A 21,989-nucleotide genomic window follows, 5' to 3' on the forward strand; every position below is an offset into this window, starting at 1 on the left:
TCAAGTAAAAAGTAGAGATAGTACCTATGTTTCTTGGAGATCGAGCAACAAAAGATGCTAAAAAGGTGTCCAACGAAGACACTCCTGTGTTGTGCCATCCTAGAAAAGTGGTCATGTAATGGGCTCATATATCTACAAACAAATAAGAGAAAATGCTTGTTCAGAAGGCATAAACCAAAGGCTGGTCAATAGCCCTAAATTTTAGAAGTACAAACCTTAGATTTCTCTTCCTATTCCTAAGGAGTACATAGAAGTTCTGTTGTAGGATTTGATATTGATGTATCTTTTTGTTTTTTCCTTGTTTTATCAGTCCCAGTGCTGCAATGCCTTCTTTTTATCTGAATAATATCTACTTAAGGATTAATATCTGAATAAGCATGCAATGGTAGCCAAGTACACATGAATGCTGTGATGCACTCTCGCTTTAATGTGAAGAGTCGATAAATTGAATCAGCAACCAGAAGCGCATAATACACACCTTTTCAGATAGCTTCTGAATCAGATTCAATGTAACGCTCTTTACAAAAAGTGTTACATACTTTTCCAACTCTAGGAACTGCAGATTTGGATTAGCGCCGAGTTATTATTAACAATCTGAAGCATAAAAAACGGTAAACTTTACAACATCCCTAAGCAGACAAGGGGTTGAGAGCATCAGTTCCCTATAACAGTTACATCATTTCAGAGCAATAACAATTACATTGTGCAGTAGCACTACCTATGTCATTCTCTACGCATAACTCCCACAAGTGATTCACAGCATAAGAGCTTTGTCCAAACTGGGAGCTTTTTGTCTTCATTTGTTAATAAATAGAAACACAATCAGTACATTCTTTGACGGAAGAATAATAAAAACACATAACCTCACTAAGTTCATAAGAAAAGAGCCTTCAGCATACAGCTTTGTGTCAGGTAAAGGAACTCCCCAAATGCATCACATGACATACTTACCAAATCAGCCTGAACAAAATAGGTGCATCATCTATAAGCATCACAAGGACGCTAACATACAACTTATTTGTCTAAATTGGAGAAGGCCAACATTTATAAGCACAACAAGTCTTACTGCACAAACTCAGTGCTTGTACGAAAGCAGAACCCTCAGTTGTATGCATCACAGGGAAGTCTGCACAAAATTAGTGCACAAAATTAGTGAGTGAACCAAATAGTGCCAGCATGTATAAGCATTACAGGTGTTACTGCACACACTTAATGCCTGTAAAAAAGTAGGGCCCTCAGCTCCATGCATCATAGGACAGACCGCAACATCCATTACCTTTACTTTTAGGTTTTCAAGGTTGTGACAACTCCTTAGCAAGGTAAACATGAACAAAATGGGCCTACTCTCGACAACGCTTGAGCATAATCTATGTCACTATAGTGAAATATCTTTTTTCTTGTATTGTTTATTAACAAAATAATGTGATTGGTGCTTTTCTCTATAGGGAAAGCTAACTGAACGTATTTATAAACAAACTTATCAATCAAATTAAATGTACACGTACCTATTTTAGAGATATTCAACTCGTTTCTTCATTCTAAACAAACACTCTGAACAAGCATAATAGCATACTTCTATCTGATTGGACCACACAAAGTCCAAACAACTATAGAAAGTAAATCGGGAGACACAGATAGTAATTGATGACTCTAGTTTAGAACATCAGTTTTGCAGATAAAGGGAGAGTGGAGAGATTATGTTTTTTCATGCACCAGACTTGGGGCGATCTTGAGCTTGTTGGGCAATGGTTGTGCGGGCGTGTCCTTGGCCTCGCAGGTAGCTCGCTTGGCGAGGTTGGTCTGGCACCGCTTCCCAGGTAGTTCCCCTCATTGTTGTGTAGCGTCAGGCACATCATGCACTCATAGCCATAAAGAAGCAGAATAAGTGCATAGATTAGAGCGAATCGAGATGGGACTTCGAAGACGCTAGGATTCAATTGTCTTGCAAGCAAAGAGTACAAGATCATAGAAAAGCCATGCATTACTTTGCTGTCCTTCTAGACAACAATTGTCCTGGATAGAAAACAAATATATAAAAGTGGAGAGATCCGAGTTATGAAATTTCACATATTAATGGTAGGACCATTACCTCCAAGAATACAAAGTAGGAACACAAAAAACATTCTAGCATTAGTCATCACACATGGACCAATTGTATGTCGTACCAGACCTGTGTTTCATTGCGCAATGAGAGCCTTATTTTCTCAAGTCCTCCAACTAAGTGCTAGGCATTCTAGATGGGTCTCTAAACAGGTTCACTAATTTTAAAGTCCATAGCATAGAATCATGAAAAAAAAATATAACTATCCACATTCTAGATTCCTTAAAGTACAATTTAGTAATCAAGTAGATGTACTTTCAGAGATAGGAGTGGTGTGCTTACTGGATTAAGTAGTTTGAGAACTAATTATAGAGATGAGTGCCTTGCATACCAGATTGAGCAGTCCGAGAAGAAAATTTGTTTATTGTTTCTATAGACAGTTGTATCTTCTTTCTTGGAAACTAAATATAACATCCTAAAGAACGTGTCATATGATCAAGGTTTCAATTCTGTATTAAAAAGAGGATAGCATATAGCAGCATGCCAACATATTACCTATTCTCATGTCGAAGGAAGCAAGGTCCCATATTCCTGTGCCAACATAGACATCATGCCCATTTGGATCAGCAGCAGCTGCATTTATTGGTGACTCACCAAAATCAACAAAGATGGCAGGTCTTCTTTGCAATGTAATATCATATAAGTGGACCTAAAAAAGGTAAAGACCATTCCCATATAAGCAGTTGCGGCCATTAAACAAAGATGGGATATATAATAATACATGTTGGAGAGACCATCCCTTTCATCAGTTCTAGGCTATCAGGCTTGTCATTGCGCTTCCTCAGTCCATGCGTTAATCCTGCAAAAGTAGAAGTCCACTTATACATAGCTCATGAGAGATGAACTGAATGGAATCGCTGGTAAGGAATACAAGATAACCAGGGATCACCTTTCATCGAATGCTTAAACCAGATCTTCAACTCAGTTTTAAATTCGGGTCGATTATGATCTCGCTATGCTACTTATATTATACAAATTATGCATCTGCTAGCTGCTCACTGAGCAATGTCACAAGCCTAAGAACCCCACCATAACAGCATGCCTGGAAAGCAGCACCTCTGATTAGAATCTGTAATCTGGATAAGAACTTCTGGGTAGAAATAGAAACGTACGGAGTATAACATTGTTATTATGTAGCTGTCTGAGCTTCCTCAGTTCGCAATGACAATGTCATCCCTCATCAGGGGCTGATACTCATTAGGTATTTCGGCCCTCACCTGCACATGTAGTTCTCTGACAAAGGATCTGATAAGAGGGCCACTGGTGTCAGGGACATGCCACAGTGCCACACCTACACGGTTGCCCCTTAATTCTGAAATGGTGAGCACCTTAGAAGTTAGAAGAGTAGACTCACAAACTCAGTACGCATGGATTATGTGCCAATGAACAAGATCCATTTACCCATATGCAATTCTCAATGCAAATGTCATTTCAGTGACGTTATTTAATTAAAAATTTTACAGCATAATACAATTATTACAATGATTTCAAGATTTGCTAAGAATCTACAATTGATTAGGATGGTAAATGTTGCCCCAACTCCTGATAGAAACATGCCAGAAGTTCTCACAAAAAAAGATCTGGACCTCACTATGGTGACTGGTGGGTCCAAAATATGATTCTAATATAATCACTGGATATTTTCAATAACATTTTAAAACCCAAAATATAAAGGGGTTAAGTATATAAAACCAGGCATATAAGTCCCTTGTAATAATTAATAAATAGTTGAATATATTCAGAGTAACAGCATAACTGTGCAGCATTAGCAATAGTTGCCAAATCATGTGTGCATAATGTGTTCACTGTGCTCAGTTATCCAGATAGCGTTGCAGAATACATGCATATGATTACATGAGTAACTGCATATGCAATGAAGCATAAGACAAATGACATGAACATAAATCGAAACATTACTGAACATATAATAAAAATGCTACACATAACTTAGCAGAGGATCAGGTGTTTGATCTGTGAAAGCAAAATACAAGACGACAAAAAAATCTTCAATAATTACCAGTGCTAGAGGATCAGGTGCTCGATTTTGTGGAAGCACAATACAAAACAATAGAAAAGTCTTTGACAATTACCAATAGCCTTCCACACCTAAGACATAAAAGTAAATGACAAGTCACAGACAGACTTACACTTAGAGCAAGAAGTTGAACTTTTGGTTTCTTGTGGCCAATCCATTTCTTCAGTGCCTTGACGACATCTTTTGATTGCCTGTTACAAGCATGGATATGAATAATCAATAACATATAACCGAAATACAGTAGGGCAAAGCAAACTAAATAGGCTTCTTTTTCAGTGGAAACGAGCTGAGCATAAGTTACCTAGTAGAATGTTTGATATTCAGTCCCAATTCTTGGCCATGAACCAAATAAAAACAAAATGCATCATTAGTTTGAATCAATTGCCATCAGATTTAGATGCTCAAATATATTGTCATGTGCTAAATCAAAACATTTGGACTGAAAATATGGAAACCAGAGTACAATATCTTCCCCATATTCCCAATGGTCTAACTCACTGTTGATTCGGTTGTGCGCCTCTCATGTGCCTAAAAAGAAACCCACATGACCTAGTGGTTAGCTGCTAAGAAAAAATCGATAAGGAAATTGTTACTGTTTTTGAAATGGGGGGAAGGAAACTATTAGTGGTACATGTTTTCCTTGTGACCATGGATTCAATGCAGATGAAAGAGCTATCATGGGTCCTTATGCCTTTTGAGTTGGCCCACCATCACTTGAGCTCTTATTGCCACCGTGTAAGCAGTTAAAAGAACAAGAAGGAAAAACAACATTTATCACACTTTGAATTGATTGTGGAATCAGGATCCATGAGGGCTGCTTTTGTGAAAAATTACTCACCATGACAGCGAAGAACTGAGTGTCTGAGTGCTCTTGCTCTTGCTCCGTGTAGACTTCTTTATAGACTTGATCACATCCTTCGTATCCTTGATGTGAGTAACATGACATAGAAAATTAACACACCATCGATAGTAAACAAATAAAACGCCCTTTCCAAATGTGGCAACCAATGCGCCAAGACTTATGCGTGACAAGAAAAACGATAGTCAACTGGCAGCGAGAAACTGGTACCTCTTCTAGAACCCTATCTCGTGTAATAAAACAATTCTGAGCGTAAAGATCGCGCTTTTGAGCACAAAACTGCAGTCCACAAGTAAGAAAGAACCATTGCGCCTAGCCCGAAGGAGGAAGAAGGGGGAGATGTAGGGGGTTGATTACGTTACCGAGATAGCTGTGGTCTGGTACTGTCACAGGGTGTTCATGAACTTTTTAATCTACATATACATTAAAGTGATCTTCAGTAGGTATAAAAAGAAATAAAGGTCAGCACAAGAACATGTATTATTTAAAGTGCATCATACTTGTGACATAAAGGAGATTAATGAGTTGGGGGTAGCATGAGGGGAGTACATATTGTTGTACCCTATTTCCTTGAATTTGGCATCCAAATAGTCCTACAATAATTTGACAATAAAATATTCAGACATCGTTGATAGAACACTTAAAAGTTTCCTAGAATAAGAGGAGCATTCAAATGTAAAGCTAAATAATAAGTCAAATGGCATGTTCAATTAAAAACAGGTTAAATTTCTCTGTAAACCAAGTAACACACATTTTAAATTCATGCAAACAAATAGTGGAGGCATGGAGCTATTTTAGTACAGGGCTCTGAAATAGATGTCTGTAGACATGTCCAATTTAATTGAACAGCGGTGTAAAGACCTTTTCAACGCATCGATGCCTTTTGCTTCCTCTCCAAAGAAACCAAACCTCCATACCATAATCACAGTTAGTCAAATATGCAAGGAGCCTCTCTAGACTGCATCAACAGCGGTGTGTGTGGTCGACGAGAACTTGGCCAGCGTGGCGCTGGTGCTTCTGGAAGTCATGCTGCAACGGCGCCCCGGCAACCTTTCGGTAGAAGCTTTAGATGTTGGCACATGCATATCATTGGATCCTGACCTCAAACTGCAAGTTGCAGTAGAGTTACAATTGTATGGATGATGCCATCATACATCAAGACAATATGAATACTTTTCTTAAGCCATAGGGCGAAATAACAGACACACCGTTTATTGCTGCCAGGCTCCTTGAAGACATCATTGGGCTCCTTGAAAACATCATTGGTGTTCACATAGCTGCCCACTTCCACACTGCAAAATAAGGGGAAAATCAATTAGCAGTTCCAGCTGTAAATGAACTTTCTTTTTCCTATTTGCTACTACCTAAGTTCAACCAAATAACATGTAAGGCATTGAGCTCTGCCCATATGGGGTAGACTGCATTCAGTAATAAAAAAAGGCAGCAAACAACAGAATCACTGCACAAAGTTGATTCTAAAAGTGATGGAAGAACATAAAGTTGATAATTTTCATGGAGTAAGATGTACTACACAAACAAATGAAAGAACAAATTAGAATAGTGACACCAAAGAATTATGCTACCACATTGTCTTTAATTTTACCTCATCTCTGAACAGAGGAAGTATTAAGTTTTCCTTTAGAACAACCTGAAAGTGACCAAGAAGAAACAAATCAAGGCTAAATCACAAATGGCATGCTGGTTGCACTGAGGAATCTAGTTTGGTGAATCTTTTTAAATTCTAGTACATTTTCTTGTAACCAGTTCATGAAAGATGCTTTCAACAAAATCCATCTAAATTAGAAACAGATTGGTGGTGAGGTAGTTATGGGCTTAAGGCCGTACACACAACACAATGGTGCACTCAATCTAACACAGTGGTTAAAACTCAATAGCTATTCAGACAAGATAAAATGGTTTATGAGCCTTCAATCTAATAATAAAGACATGTCCCAATACCCGTGCAGAACATATACATCAACCACCCTTCAACTAAAAGTACCTAATGAAGAAACAGTGCAAATCGCATTAACACCTTGACAACAATTCTGCGTATAAGCTAGTCATATTAATCAGAGCTAGGCAGTACAGAGCATAGCAGCAGCAGCAGCGAAGAGATCCAGCCATGTACACTACCAAAAAAACATATCCGAGATCAGTTTTTAGGATCAACAGTATAGATACAAGACCTTACTATGAATAGACGAGCTTTTATTTTCTACTTGTGGACTGAGTTGCTCCTCTTGCGGAAGTCTTGAAGGACGAAGGCAAAGTATTGGATAGAGGTTGTGTTGCATCACTTGGATTGCTCATCACAAATTCACACAGCACCAGCTTGGTTTTCACATTTGCTTCCATCATTTCATCGCCATTGTCGTATATGTTATATCTGTAAAAGAAAAAAAAGAATGTTGAACATCTGCATTTAATGATCCTACATTTCAAAACTCATATGCTTCATCAGGATCACCAATTTCAGGGAATGGCTGTATCCTATGACCTTTCAGATATTCTTTATCAATGTTGCTTTTCAGATTTTTGTCACAGATGCCATTGAGCTCACCGTTGTCCGTGAAATCATGTACACCGTGATCTATGGAACACATGAAGAGAATTAGACCAGCAGATAAGCAAAAGATAGCCTCTAACAAGAACCAGGACAAATGGACAACTTATACTAAATTACTCACAAATATAAAGATGGACCAATATTATTTTAATAAGATTGATCAAATAGTAGGTTGGACCTGGCTATATTGCAAATACGTTAAAAACAAGATCATCATACTTGAAATCTGTGTTTTTAACGCTCTGATTGTATATAGCAATCGTTTAACCAAAGTTTTGTTAAAAAATGCAGATCATCGTTTGCCAACATAAACAAACTCTGATTGTTTAAACTTCCAGAGATAATCCATGAGAAATATAATCATAAAATGGTAAAGGAACTGTAAATGTTGACTACCGTCTAGTATAACAAGTCCCCCTCCATTTATTAAACTACACACAACCAATTTGCAACAGAGTTTTGGCTTTCAGAAGGCAACTCCGCAGAATCTAACCTCTTCATTGTTATTATTTATTCCCCTTTTCCGGGTACATTAAATTCAATAAACAGATACACATTATCTGTGGCCATAAAGTGGGCTATAATGGACAAACTATATACTGCAAAGGTAACCGCCCTTTTTTTTGAACCAATTGAAGAGACGAACTACATTGTAAGGCTGGAGAAGTACTTACTCGTAACAGCATCAGTATCAAATGAACTGAGCATTTGAAGCTCCTTCTCCACAACACTCAGGTCTGAATCATCATCTCCTCGTCCAGGATCCCTCTGCATACCACATTCAAACATAATATCTCCACTCTGCTTCAATTGAAACCCATCCTGCGCACAATCATCCATTATCTCTGTCCGATCATCCATGATCTGGTATCTCCCATACACAGTAGAGCTTGAGCTCCTGGCCACATCAAGGCCGTCATTCTTGAGTCCCTCTCCACAGCAACCGCAGAGTGGCGATGAGCATGTGTACACCTCAGCGCAACCCTCTCATCGGTCACCACCGATGTGTTCATGACGGTGGTTATGGCCTGCACCGAGCTTGCCTATTTCTGTCTGCGCTGAGGCACCACCGTGAGCATCCAGTACAAACTTGTCCTCCTTGCGTTCGTCGTCCTCATCGTCCAGCTTGCTAGGGAAGAGGTGATCGTCGTAGAGCCAGTCCTCCTGGAAGAAGAGGTCGGTGGTGTCGTACTGGCGCGCTGTACCAAACTCCATCTCCGATGAAGACATGTCCGACTGCGAGTGCCTCGGCGACCATAGCCCATACGGATTCAACAGCCCTACAGTCGGCAAAATAGAAAGGGAATTTTCGTTCAGAATTGGTAAAATGTGCAGAAAATTTGGCACCAAACAAAGCGCAGAAACGGAAACGAAAGTGGCGGAGCCGGAGAGGTTTAACAGCTCTCCTACAAAATCGAAAATCGATCGTCCTCTTCTGGATGGGGTCTATCACAACAGCAACGGCTCTGGGGTTCAAAGCTTCAAAACTCTGCACATTTATATATTGAACAAATTTAGGCCTACGAGTGCAGTGTTTGGCACTATATAGGATATAAGATATAGAACAGAAGCACAAAAGGTAGATAAGAGAAGAACAACTCCAGTGAGTTGGGATCAATAATTAGCTAATGTCACCCATTTTTCTTTTATGAAAAAACACGCGGGTTAACTGAACTACCAACAAGATGAGTTCATCCACAACTTTCAGGGTGATGGAACCTACATAATGAAGGTAGTGAAATTGAAAACAGGCAATAGGGGGATAGAAGGGGAGAAGCTGTCTGGTGCCTACAGTTGATCAATTATAGTACAACATATCATAATATCATATCCATACTTTATTAAAAAAACACATCAGTGTTTATAATGATGTTGACATGACATATAGTACAATGTAATGACAGCAGCTATCCTGTTTTGATAGACCATTCCAAAAGATCCTTTTAGAGAACAAGTGGATTTGCATAGACCTGCTGAGTATTGATATCGACGCCTGATAGCCAGCATCCGAAGCCAGGATGTGAGTGATACCAACCTACAACCATTTCTGGCCTACAAAAGGGGGGAAATATCACATACTTGTTTTCCTACAGAATATAACTGAGTTAAAACAATATTGATTAATACTATGAATGCTAGATCTCCATGAACCTGATGGCGTGGCTAAGACTGAAGTCGGCGATCTTGAGCACCATGGTCTTGTGGTCCTTGAGAAGGATGTGCAACTTGAGCTCCCGGTGCAGCACCTTGGGGTCGTGGACGAAGGCCACGCTGTTGCAAAGCTGGTACATCAGGATCTGCGGACACAAACGTGGATTAGACATTCGCACAAACACCTGGCGTGCAGGGCGTTGGGATGGAGGAGGAAGGGCAGAAAATCGCGTAGACCTTCATTGTGGCCGTGTGGATCTTCTCGTGGTTGCTTCGTTGCCCTCGGATGAACTTCTGGCGGCGCTCTGGTGTGTACTTCCTAGCAGTGGATGAGGCGGAGCTGGAGAGCGTGAGGCGGAGGTTACCTGGACTTGGAGGTTGAGGGGGGAGCGGGTGAGCGGCGACTGGGTAGACCCAGGTCTCGCACGATCTGGGAGAAGACGGCGGGGCAGACCAGGTAGCGATGGTGAGGCGGTCGGCTTCCGTGCTGCTGAGCCCGAGCCAGGAGGCCAAGGCCGAGGCCGGCTTGACCGTCTTCTTCTCCGGCTCCTCCGCGGGGGACGACGGGCGGGCGTAGGGCGCGCGCTCGACGAGGCGGTCCTTGCGCTTGGGGTGGGGCTGAGTGGCTGACCGAGCGGTTGCGCTGAGGAAGAAGACCGCTCTCCCGCCTGAGGGTCGCGTCGCAGGGAGACGGCGACCAGGACGCGCCCGGGGCCGAGGTGCCCACCCCACACGATGCACCCTCTCGCAGCAAATGGGCCGTCCGCGCGACACTCAGCAAATGGGCCGCGCGGGTCCAAGGGATGATGGGCCGAGGAAGAACCGCTCTCCTGCTGTCTTGCAACAATTTAGTACCATACTGGCTACTAAAGGAGACATGGCGCGGCTTATAAGCGTTGGCGCGGACTTAGCAATACGAACTCGGTTAGTGGCTGAATTGCTTAAGTTCTACATAATATTTTTGCCGAAGACCTGTGTTTCGCACGTATATGGCAGAACCGGTCAGAGGCAGAACGGTCAAAGGCAGACTACTATTACTTACTTAATAAGTAGTAGAGATATATATATAAATCTATTGTCATTTATTTAAATATAGACATAAAAGTTAATAGCTAAAACAAAAATTAATTTGCCTAAGGACCAACTGATCCGTTTGCTTCCTTTGATGCAAACAAGGTATGCAAACTAGTTGAGTTTTGCCCTAATAAAATCAAAGATTTTGTCTTGCTATGACTTGAATTGCAACTCGATAACTATATTGATGATATGAGAAAGGATGATCATGGTTGGATACAGTGCTATCCACGACGGAGTCAAGCACGAGAATATCCGTGACATCGGAGGAAGTCGGACATTTTATGCTACCACATGCACAACCTGTTGGATGGCCACATCCACGAGTTGCTAGAGACGACCTTAGGGCCTGTTTGGGTGAAGACTTCTAAATTTTACTCTCATCATATTGGATGTCAGTTAGAAGTATTGAATACAGTCTAATTATAAAACTAAATACATGGATAAGGACTAAATGGCAAGACAAACCTATTAATCCTAATTAGTCCATGATTTTACCACGTGATGCTACAGTAATCATGATTAATTAGATTTGATAAATTTATCTTGCGTATAATTAGTTTTATAATTAGACTATATTTAATGTAAATAACGTTCAAACTCTGATGTTACACTACGCCAGCTATAGACATTTTCGGCGGCCAACTATTTTCGGCGGCAGAAGGCTGCCAAAAAAATAAACCGAAAATAAGGTTTATTTTCGATGACCGCGCTCTGGCTGCCGAAAGTCTACTGGGATTATTTTCGGTGGCCCCATGCGGCTGCCGAAAATAAGCAATTTTAGAGAAAAAATATGAAAGAAATGCAAAAAAGCAGTAATTTCAACAACAATATAATCACAATAATATGACAGAAATAGTAATAACAGAATTACACACATTTAACACAAAATGTCACATATGTTCACAAATACATCATAGTTCACCAAAATACCACCAGAGTTCACAATTGTTCACAAATACATCACTTAGTCCATTACAAAATAACACAAAGTTCACAATTGTTCACGACAAAGTCACAATTAAGTACAAGATTCAAACCATCACATATTTGGGTCGTTTGAGTTGTAACCACTACCTCTAGAAGCGAACAACTCGTTCACGAAGTCGTTTAACTGGTTTGGATTCTAAAGAAAAAAGAAGATATTAATAACGACAATGTTTACATGCATGTCCGCTATTCAAATAAATTGTCTGTAAAACTAACCTCTCATGTAGTAGCTCCCTCCCCTGCATAAGCTCCTCCTGATGTTGGTATCACCGGTGGTAGCGTGTTGTGGCCCATAACCTCAGATCCCTACAAAATCAAATTTAGTCAAGATTTGAAAGGTTAATACAAACGACAAGTCTAAACTAAATTGAAGCACCTGAGGTGAAGTGGCGGAGCATGTAAATCCCCACTGAGGCATCGACGACTGAAATTGAGGGGAAACGAATGGTTGTTGTTGTGCCTGCTCTGGAAACCATGACTGTTGCAAATACAATATATTAGTTATAGGACAAATATCGACCGTGTTGAGAATAAATAAGACACTCACGTTCATTGCTTGTTGCGCCTGTGTGTTGTAAGCAGCCACTACAGGAATCCTGAAGATTCCTGTCGGCCAGGTTAACTCCCGTCGGCCTTTGCTTCGGTCGACGGGACTTAGTTAACTCCCGTCGGCTACCTACCAGCCGACGTGCATTAAGTTAACTCCCGTCGGCCCTAACACAGGCCGACGGGAATAAGTTAACTCCCGTCGGCTCTGACACAGGCAGACGGGGATTAACTTATTCTCGTCGGCCTTTAACCTGATCGACAGGGATTACTGTTTTATGAGCCCAGCGGATAGCCCGCGCGGTCTCATTTCCCTCTACTCTCGCGTTTCAAACCACCGCCTATTATCTATGAAGATAATTCAGCTTGTGTTGTTCATATGGATACATGTTATATTAAGAGTAATATTAATAAACATATTTCTCCTAAATTGTTTTATCCCCATGAACTTTAGAAAAATGGAGATGTAAACATCTTGCAAACAAAGTCTTGTGATAATCTTGCTGATTTATTCACAAAATCTCTATCATACTCCACGTTCCAGAAATTTGTTGAGGGGATTGGTATGAGAAGGCTTAAGTGCTTGCAAAGTTCAGGGGGAGTAATTCTCCGTGATATTTGACCTATTTTGAACCATCATATTACACTCTTTTCTTTGTATGAGTTTTTGCCTTTCCGAGGTTTTCTCATCCAAAGTTTTTAACGAGGTAATATCAACTAAGCTATATGCTTCATCATTGACTTTTCCCCACAGGGGTTTTTATGCATGATGATTATAAGCATATTGTCCTTTTGGGAGTTCAAGTGAGATTTTCTTGTTATCCAAAAGGCATTGTGTACTCCTTATTTTTCCAAGAGGGTTTTGAGGAGATAATATATTGGAAGACAGTTTGCAGATGATCAAATGGATTTGGATTGATCAAGGGGAGTGTTACAAAATATTGTGTACAAGTGATCAATCCCCCTCCCCTGATAGTTTTCTCCCAAGAGACACACCCCTTGGGAGACACTGCATCCATTGTATATAAGGGAATTCTATCTGCAATAAAGAAAGAAAGCAATCACTTTCTCATTTTCTCTGTCTCAAACATTGTTGCCACTGAGTACTTCAATAGTCTCCACGATAAGCGTGGTTGAAGCGTCCCAATCCTCTGGGACTCAAATGTGATACAATTACTAGTTCCAGGAGGCTAGTAAACACATTTATATATCAGATGATTCCAGATCTGCTTAAACGAGACAAACCTATAAAGGTGGCGATCAACTTTAAGAGTTGGTCCACAACTCAGGATATATCATCAGAGTGGGGCTGAAGTAGCCCGATATACGCAGCGAAGCAAATCAGCGGTCCAACAGCCATAGGTAAGGTTGGGAATAGGCGTAACTCTTACCCGATCAGGGATCTCCTTCTCTGAAAAACAACAAATAAGCAAGGTTGAGTACTTACATACTCAGCAGCCCACCTTCACCCGCGGAATGGGGAAATCAGATATAATGCATGGTATATGTGGAGCTCAGGATATTTTGCAGAAATATCAATATTTGATGTAGGGTTATTTTGTAAAACATTTTATATTTTTCAAAGCGTATCCTCTCCCAAGGGAGCAGGAAGTTTTTCAATATAGAACAAAACCCCCTGGACTAAACCATCTAGGTATCTCAGCAGTTTCCCACTGGTTTTCATTTTCAAAAATAGCAACTGGACTTCCCGTCCACCATAGCTCACGGCTCAACCGCCGGACCTTTTAAAACCACTTTTCAAAAGCATTTTTTGGAAAACAAAACACTAATTGCCAAATCCATGCCATGACTCATCCATATCCGTGGACGCGGACTATTCGAATAGGTTTTCAAACTCTGCGCAGAGGTGTACACTTTACCCACTAGTCCGATTTCTGCAATCTCGCCGTCGTGAGATCCGAATGCCGAATCTCTCTCTCTTTCCTTGCATGTCCTTACCTTAACGATTATACCGGAAGGAGTCAGGCCACCACCATGCCCAAACTAGACAAAACATCCCCCCTCCTTATCCTCCCGGTGCTCCCCAGCCATCATAGCCCTGGGGTTCGGACCGTACAAGTTCAGATTGAGTGACTGCCCATACAGTCTCGAGTGGTTATACTTGATAAGAGTATAGGTAAGGAGTGATGACAAACCGGTTCTTAGGCGAGAGGGACAATCCTTCATGCTTACACCTAAACCAGCTGAGCCATCACCTTAGGCCCTCCTCTAAACCAGGGAGTCCCTGACCATCCCGCTCAAAGGTGATAAGGGTGACAACCCTTCATCATACCCATTTTGAAAAGCATTTTCTTTCGAAAACTCACACCTTTTCTCAAATCATTTGTAACAAATATGTCAAGGAGTATAAAGATTGATTGCGGCAAGCGGTTGGGTAGCCATAATAACTTGTCTCAAAATCATATGATGCATAAAATAACAGGCTGAGGGTTGTGGTTGAAAAAGCATAGGTAATTTATGCATGAAAGGAATCCAGTGAGCTTGTCGTGCTTATCCGGCGAAAGGGGTGAGAGCTCGCGGAACTGGCTTCTGGCTCCACTGCCTGGCGTAGACTTGCAGATCTGGCCTTCACGAGATGGCAACGCTCCGATAACTATGCAACATGAACAAGCAAACATACACACCAGCAAGTATATCAACAAATATTTAGTATAGTGGTCAGAATAGCGATATATGGATGGGTAGAGTCTTGAGCAGAATCTGTGTCATGTGGTGTTGTGATATTACTGATGGTGGAACAGAGGTGCTTACCAGGAGGGTGGATTGGAGGTGAAGCGACACTATGCGCGTAGCCAGCAAAGCGGAGTAACTGAGTGGGTGGGGGTTTGCCTTGGCTGAGGGTGTTGAGTGTGCGGGGAGGGAGAGGATAGTTGGGTGTATTTATAACTGGGTGTATGTGGTGTAGTACAGTAGAGTTCACTGTTGGTGAGAATAGTGACGAGTGAATCGACTGACTTAGTCTGAACAGGGAAATTATAGGCAGAATACGGGACAAGAGTATTTTGGGAGTTTTATGGAATATGAACCATGCTTAAGGTATGTCATGGTTGGATAGGGAATAATTTGATAAGAATTCAGAAACAAGAATTAATGGAATCTGAGTTTGGAAGCCTGGTTCGAAAGAATCTCAAAGTTAAGCGTGCTCAACTTAGAGAAATCTGGAATGGGTGACCAGATGGGAAGTTCTTACTAGAAGAAAAATCACAGTCACTGGAGTTCGTATGACTGGAATATTGGTCTGGCAGGTCTTAGGTGAGCTGGACAGCATGATGGATGAGTAGTTGAAATTTAGGGTGATCGGATGATCAATGAATAATAACGATGAATAGTAACGATGAACAGTGACGATGAAAAAGTAATGATAGATATCATCGATGAATAGTAATGATGATGAATATTAACGGTGAATAGTGATGGTGAATGTTTCGTATGAACGAACGATGAACGATGAATAGTGACTATGAATGAACGATGAATAGGAACTATGAACGAATGGACGAACGATCGAATGATCGGACAAATGAACGATCGGAATTTTGGCAGCATAACGGCTGAACAAAGATTATTTGGACGAACGAACAGACGAATGATGAATAGGGACTATGAACGAACAATGAACGATGAATAGGAACTATGAACGAACGGATGAACGATCAAATGATCAGACGAACGAACGATCGGAATTTCGGCAGCATAATGGCTGAACAAAGATTATTTGGATGAACGAACGGACGAACGATCGAACGATCGGATGAACGAACCATGAACGATCGGACGAACGAACGAACAAACTAAGAACAGGTGGACGAACGATCGAAGAATGACCAAACGATCCTTGTGCTAGTGTGTGCTTGTGTGGGAGGTGGAGTGGGCGTGTGTGTGGGGGGGAGGGAGAGTTGCCATGAAATGGCTTGGGGTGTCTTGAGAGGAGGCCCTTGCCCCTCTATTTATAGGCTAGGTGGGGGTGATTAGGGGGAGGAGGCGAGGATTAGTGGGAGGATGCGAGGATTAGTGGGAGATAAGCATGTATTATTCATGTAAAAGTGTAATTAGCTTGTAGAGCTCACTGTATGACACCGAAGGCGTACATATACGTATAAGCATGAGGAAAGTTATGAAGAAAACATTTGTAGGGACTTCAAAAATGATTCTAAAGGTATTTCTCGGGAGGAAAATACTTGGAGAATTATCGATGGAATATTTGGGCAGTAATTCTAGAAAGAATCAGAGGGGGATCACTGGGGAAATATCTGGGCAGTATTTCTGGAAAGAATTTGAGGGGGATCACTGGGAAATATTTGTAGGATATTTTGAGGGGGATTTTGGAGAGAATATAGACCTCTATATTTTATTTGTTGAGATCAACTCGCAAACAAACATTTTGAAACAAAATCTAAAATTCATTTTGAATTTAGAGCGAGTTTGAGAAAATTTCAAGATTTGAATTTTTGGGATGCTACAGAACTACCCCACTTAAAATGAATCTCGTCCTCGAGATTCGGCTTAGAAGGGTTATGGGTATAGCTTTACTTCAACTACATATCTTCACTTTGTAGACTCTTCGAGGAGATGGAACTTCAACAAGATCTAGCATTTGAGGAGCGTCCGGTTACCGATTGCAAACGCTGATTCTGGCTACTCAAGGTCATCTTCAGGCTTCTAGCTTTTGCTTGGCAGCTAGCTTATTTAAGAAGCATCGATGCCAACACGCAAACCTTCCTCATACAAACTTATCCATAGATCACTTCCTTGATTGGTCTTCTAGTGCTTCATCAACAAAACTTGGGTGGCCACTTCTCATCCGGAAACTTATATGCTTGAATGATCTGGTCCTCCACAAGCTTGCTACTGGCCTTCTTCTTTTTCTCCATAGCAGGAACTTTACTGGAACACTACCCCACTTAAAAATAATGAGGGTATATCTCTTGAATCTTGGGGATTTGAACTCCTTGAAGTACCTCATAACAAGGGTGTTATGGGGCCTTCTTCTCCTGTTGCTGCTTGAGCAGGCTGCAGAGAGATGACTGACATAGAGTTGATTTTGGGAGAACCTTCTTCTCATCTTCTCTTCTTTATTTTTCTTTTGTCTTCTTACTGCCTCTTTCTTTCTCTTTGCTCTTCCCACTGGAGGATTCTATCAAAGAGTATTACCATCACACAAAGGAGGAAACCAAAGACTATGAACCATGTACAACAGTCTTCAACCCAAGAATCACCAAGCATTATGATCTTAGTGACGAGAGAGTGGAAAATGGAGTTGCTTGCGATTTGGCAGAGGGGATTTTATAGGTGTGTGCTTTGCTTTGAGCGAGATGGGAGTTGAGGGAGCTGGTGGGGGTCTTATAGGCGAGTGGGGGTGCTCGGGTGCGGAGTGGCGGTGATGGAGCAGGTGACACGAGGCAGCAGGTGCGATGGAGGGGGGCTGTTGCCGGCGACGATGGCGGTGGTGGGTGTGCTGCAAAGGGGGCATAGGGCGGTAGTGGTGCGCATGGAGGTGGGGCACGCGTAAGTAGTGGGGTCGATGACTCTGATGTTTGTGGTCTCTGGTTCCAAGAATCTTTGCCTCTCTGTATGGTAATAACTTCTTCTGTCCTCTTTTTCTGTTTGCTTTGACTCAGGGGCAGTGCTTTGATTCTCATGGTCGGTCCTTTTGACTGAGCACCTGGACATGTTCCTCTGTAGCTTATTCTAGGCTTCAAGGGTAAGCTTCCCGGTATCTTCTTGGGTAAGGTGCTTTTCTCTTGAGATGGGTTAAGATGAGAATGGAAGCATAAGGTGAGGATTAGCTCTAATTTGTGTTCTATGTTTTTAGAGAAAACCTTTCTTTTAAGACAGACGGAAAGAAAACTGAAAGGGAAATAGGGTTTAACCTTTTCCTATAAATAATTTTGGTGGTTGAATGCCCAACACAAATATTAGACTAACTAGTTTGCTCTAGATTATATTCTATAGGTGCATAGAGGTTCAACACAAACCAATAAAAAGTTTAAAGAAAGGGTTCAAAAAGAAAGGAGAAAAGAAACCCAAGTATGCCCTGGTCTGGCACACCGGACTGTCCGGTGTGCCACGGGACAGTGTCCGGTGCACCAAGACCGTACAACTCCAAACTCGCAACTCTCGGGTTTTCTCCAGCGCCACTCCGCTATAATTCACCGGATTGTCCGGTGTGCCACCGGACTGCACTAGCGGAGCAACAGCTCTCTAGCGCAACGGTCGACTGCACAGTGCCCCTGACAGCGCTACAGTTCGCGGCAGAAGTCAGAGCAGAGGTCAGTGGCGCACCAGACACTGAATAGTGCCTGTCCAGTGCGGTATCGGACTGTCCGGTGCCACCAGGGTCAGTGCTCCAATGGTCGACTGTGTCAGAACCCTAATGGTTGGGTGACGTGGCTGGCGCACCGGACTGTCCGGTGCGCCCATCGACAACAGCCATCCCCAACGGCTGTTTTGGTGGTTGAGGGCTATAAATACCCCCCAACCACCACCACTCCAGGCATCCAAGTTTCCAGCACTCCACATTCAATACAAGAGCTAGTGCATTCAATATTAGACACAATTCAAAAGAATCAAAGCCTCTCCAAGTCTCAAATTCACTCCATACACCTAGTGACTAGAGAGAGTGTTTTGCTCGTGTTCTTTGAGCTCTTGTTCTTGGATCGCTTTCTTCTGCCTCATTCTTGTTCTCTAAGTGACTTGTAATCAAAGCAAGAGACACTAAGTTTGTAGTGATCCTTGTGGGGTCTAAGTGACCCGTTTGATTAAGGAGAAAGCTCACTCGGTCTAGGTGACCGTTTGAGAGAGGGAAAGGGTTGAAAGAGATCTGGTCTTTGTGACCACCTCAACAGGGACTAGGTTCTCAAGAATCGAACCTCGGTAAAACAAATCATCGTGCCATCCACTTTATTTCTTGGTTGATTTGTTTTCGCCCTCTCTCTCGAACTCGATTTTAATTCTAACGCTACCCCGCCTTGTAGTGTGTGCTTAAGTTTGTAAATTTTAGATTCCGCCTATTCACCCCTCTCTAGGCGACTTTCAATTGGTGTCAGAGCCGGGTACTTCATTTGAGTCTAACAACTCGAAGTAATGTCGAGAGATCACGCCAAGAAGGAGATCGTGACCGGCGGTGACAAGCCCACAAGCCACGGGAAGGCTCCATCAAGGGAGTCCGACAACAAAGTGAAGGAGGGATCCCCTTCACACGTCAAGTCGCATCGGAGTGGCGACAAGAAAAAGAAAATGAAGAAGGTGGTCTACTACGAGACCGATTCATCATCACCTTCTACATCCGACTTCGACGCGCCGTCCGTCACTTCTAAGCGCCATGAGCGCAAGAAGTATAGTAAGATGCCACTTCGTTATCCCCATATTTCTAAACGCACCCCTCTACTTTTCGTTCCATTAGGCAAACCACCATTTTTCGATGGTGAGGATTATTGTATGTGGAGTGACAAAATGAGGCATCACCTAACATCACTTCACACAAGCATATGGGACATTGTTGAATTTGGAGCGCAGGTACCATCGGTGGGAGACGAGGGCTACGACTCGGACGAGGTCGCCAAATTCGGCACTTCAACTCCCAAGCGACTACTATACTCCTCACCTCTCTATGTCGAGAGGAGTATAATAAAGTGCAAGGATTGAAGAGCGCCAAGGAGATTTGGGACATGCTCAAGACCGCGCACGAGGGAGATGAGGTGACCAAGATCACCAAACGGGAGACGATCGAGGGGGAGCTCGGTCGGTTCGTCCTCAACCAAGGAGAGGAGACACAAGCCATGTACAACTGGCTCAAGACCTTGGTAAACCAAGTGCGCAACCTCGGGAGCACCAAATGGGATGACCATGAAATGGTCAAGGTTATTCTAAGATCACTCGTTTTTCGCAATCCTACGCAAGTTCAATTAATACGTGGTGATCCTAAATATAAGCTAATGTCTACCGAGGAAGTGATAGGAAAGTTTGTGAGCTTTGAATTGATGATCAAAGGCTCCAAACAAATCATCAACTTGGAGCAAGGCGGCACCTCCACACCCGAGGTGCAACCCGTCGCATTCAAGGCAACGGAGGAAAAGAAAGAAGAGTCTACATCAAGTAGGCTCCCCATCGACGCCTCCAAGCTTGACAATGAGGAGATGACACTCATCATCAAGAGCTTCCGTCAAATCCTCAAACAAAGGAAGGGGAAGGACTACAAGCCCCGTTCCAAAAGGGTGTGCTACAAATGTGGTAAGCCCGGTCATTTTATCGCTAAATGTCCTATGTCTAGTGATAGTGATAGGGTGACGACAAGAAGGGAAAGAGGAAGGAGAAGAAGAAGTACTACAAGAAGAAGGGCGGTGATGCCCACGTGTGTCGGGAATGGGACTCCGACGAGAGCTCCACCGACTCCTCCGCCGACGAGGACGCCGCTAACATCACCGTCAACAAGTGTCTTCTCTTCCCCAACATCGGCCATAAATGCTTCATGGCAAAGGACGGCAAAAAGAAGAAGGTAAAATCTAGAGCCTCCATAAAATATACAACATCTAGTGATGAGGGTAGCTCTAGTGAAGATGAAGATGATTTGCTTACCCTTTTTGCCAATCTTAACATGCAACAGAAAGAAAAATTGAATGAATTGATAGGTGCTATTCATGAGAAGGATAAACTCTTGGATAGCCAAGAGGAATTCCTTATTAAGGAAAGCAAAAAGCATGTTGAAGTTAAAAATGCTTATGCTTAGGAGATAGAAAAATGTGAAAACTTGACTAAAGAGCTTAGCATTTGCCATGACACTGTTTCCAACCTTAGAACTGAGAATGCTAATTTAATTGCTAAGGTTGAAAAGTTAAATGCTTGTAATGATTCAATTGTCAGTCTTAGAAATGAAAATGCTAGTTTAATTGCTAAGATTGATAAATTGAATGAATAAATTTCTAGCCTTAGATGTGAGAATGATAAATTAATTTCTAAGGCTAAAGATTTAAATGTTTGCAATGATGCTATTTCCAATCTTAGAAATGAGGATACTATTTTACATGCTAAGATTGATGAATTAAATGCTTGCAAACCATCTACATCTACTGTTGATCATGTTTCTATTTGTACTAGATGTAGAGATATTAATGTTGATGCTATCCATGATCACCTTGCTTTAATTAAATAACAAAATGATCACATAGCTCAACTAACTGCCAAAATTAATCATCATGAGATTGAAAATGAAAAATTTAAATTTGCTAGAAGCATGCTCTATAATGGGAGACGCCCTGACATTAAGGATGGCATTGGTTTCCAACAGGGTAGCAATGTCAAGCTTAATGCCCCTAAGAAATTGTCTAATTTTGTTAACGGCAAAGCTCCCATGGTTCAGGATAATGAGGGATATATTTTGTATCCTGAAAATTATCCCGAACACAAAATTAGGAGAATTCATGCTAGTAAGTCTCATAATCTTTCTCATCATGCTTTTATGTATAAGAATGAGGCTTCTAGCTCTAGGCAATCAACTCATGATAAATTACCTAAAAAGAAAACTCCTACTGCATCAAATGAACCTAATATTTCGTTTAAAACTTTTGATGCATCATATGTGCTTACTAACAAATTAGGCAAAGTAGTTGCCAAATATGTTGGGGGCAAACACAAGGGGTCAAAGACT

The 21,989-nt window shown here is 41.8% G+C and overlaps 2 protein-coding genes across 2 annotated transcripts; one reads left to right on the forward strand and one right to left on the reverse strand.

The window, feature by feature from the left end:
* The first annotated feature begins 912 nt into the window (after positions 1-912).
* On the forward strand, positions 913-2,520 carry LOC103627986 (uncharacterized). Its single transcript, XM_008648281.2, has 3 exons — positions 913-1,152; positions 1,289-1,319; positions 2,436-2,520. Exons 1-3 carry the CDS (start codon positions 930-932, stop codon positions 2,518-2,520), a joined length of 339 nt encoding a protein of 112 aa, XP_008646503.1. The 5' UTR covers positions 913-929.
* A 4,940-nt stretch (positions 2,521-7,460) lies between these two features.
* LOC103627987 (26S proteasome non-ATPase regulatory subunit 14 homolog) lies at positions 7,461-9,615 on the reverse strand. Its single transcript, XM_008648282.2, has 4 exons — positions 9,535-9,615; positions 8,975-9,053; positions 8,239-8,844; positions 7,461-7,588 (listed from the first exon to the last, which is right to left on the reverse strand). The coding sequence occupies exons 1-3, from the start codon at positions 9,607-9,609 to the stop codon at positions 8,552-8,554; spliced, it is 447 nt and encodes a 148-aa protein (XP_008646504.1). The 5' UTR covers positions 9,610-9,615; the 3' UTR covers positions 7,461-7,588; positions 8,239-8,551.
* Between the last annotated feature and the right edge of the window lie 12,374 nt (positions 9,616-21,989).

The sequence above is a fragment of the Zea mays genome, chromosome 5 (genome assembly GCF_902167145.1).
Source record: "Zea mays cultivar B73 chromosome 5, Zm-B73-REFERENCE-NAM-5.0, whole genome shotgun sequence".
NCBI classification, from domain to species: domain Eukaryota; kingdom Viridiplantae; phylum Streptophyta; class Magnoliopsida; order Poales; family Poaceae; genus Zea; species Zea mays.

Coding starts and splice junctions, on each gene's coding strand:
- LOC103627986 (XM_008648281.2), top strand. CDS start 930: ATGCATCACATGACATACTTACCAAATCAGCCTGAACAAAATAGGTGC. Junction 1,153..1,288: donor AAAATTAGTGCACAAAATTA/GTGAGTGAACCA, acceptor CTTTACTTTTAG/GTTTTCAAGGTTGTGACAAC. Junction 1,320..2,435: donor TGTGACAACTCCTTAGCAAG/GTAAACATGAAC, acceptor CTTGCATACCAG/ATTGAGCAGTCCGAGAAGAA.
- LOC103627987 (XM_008648282.2), bottom strand. CDS start 9,609: ATGGTTGTAGGTTGGTATCACTCACATCCTGGCTTCGGATGCTGGCTA. Junction 9,054..9,534: donor TCGATATCAATACTCAGCAG/GTCTATGCAAAT, acceptor ATAAATGTGCAG/AGTTTTGAAGCTTTGAACCC. Junction 8,845..8,974: donor GACGATCGATTTTCGATTTT/GTAGGAGAGCTG, acceptor TGCCGACTGTAG/GGCTGTTGAATCCGTATGGG.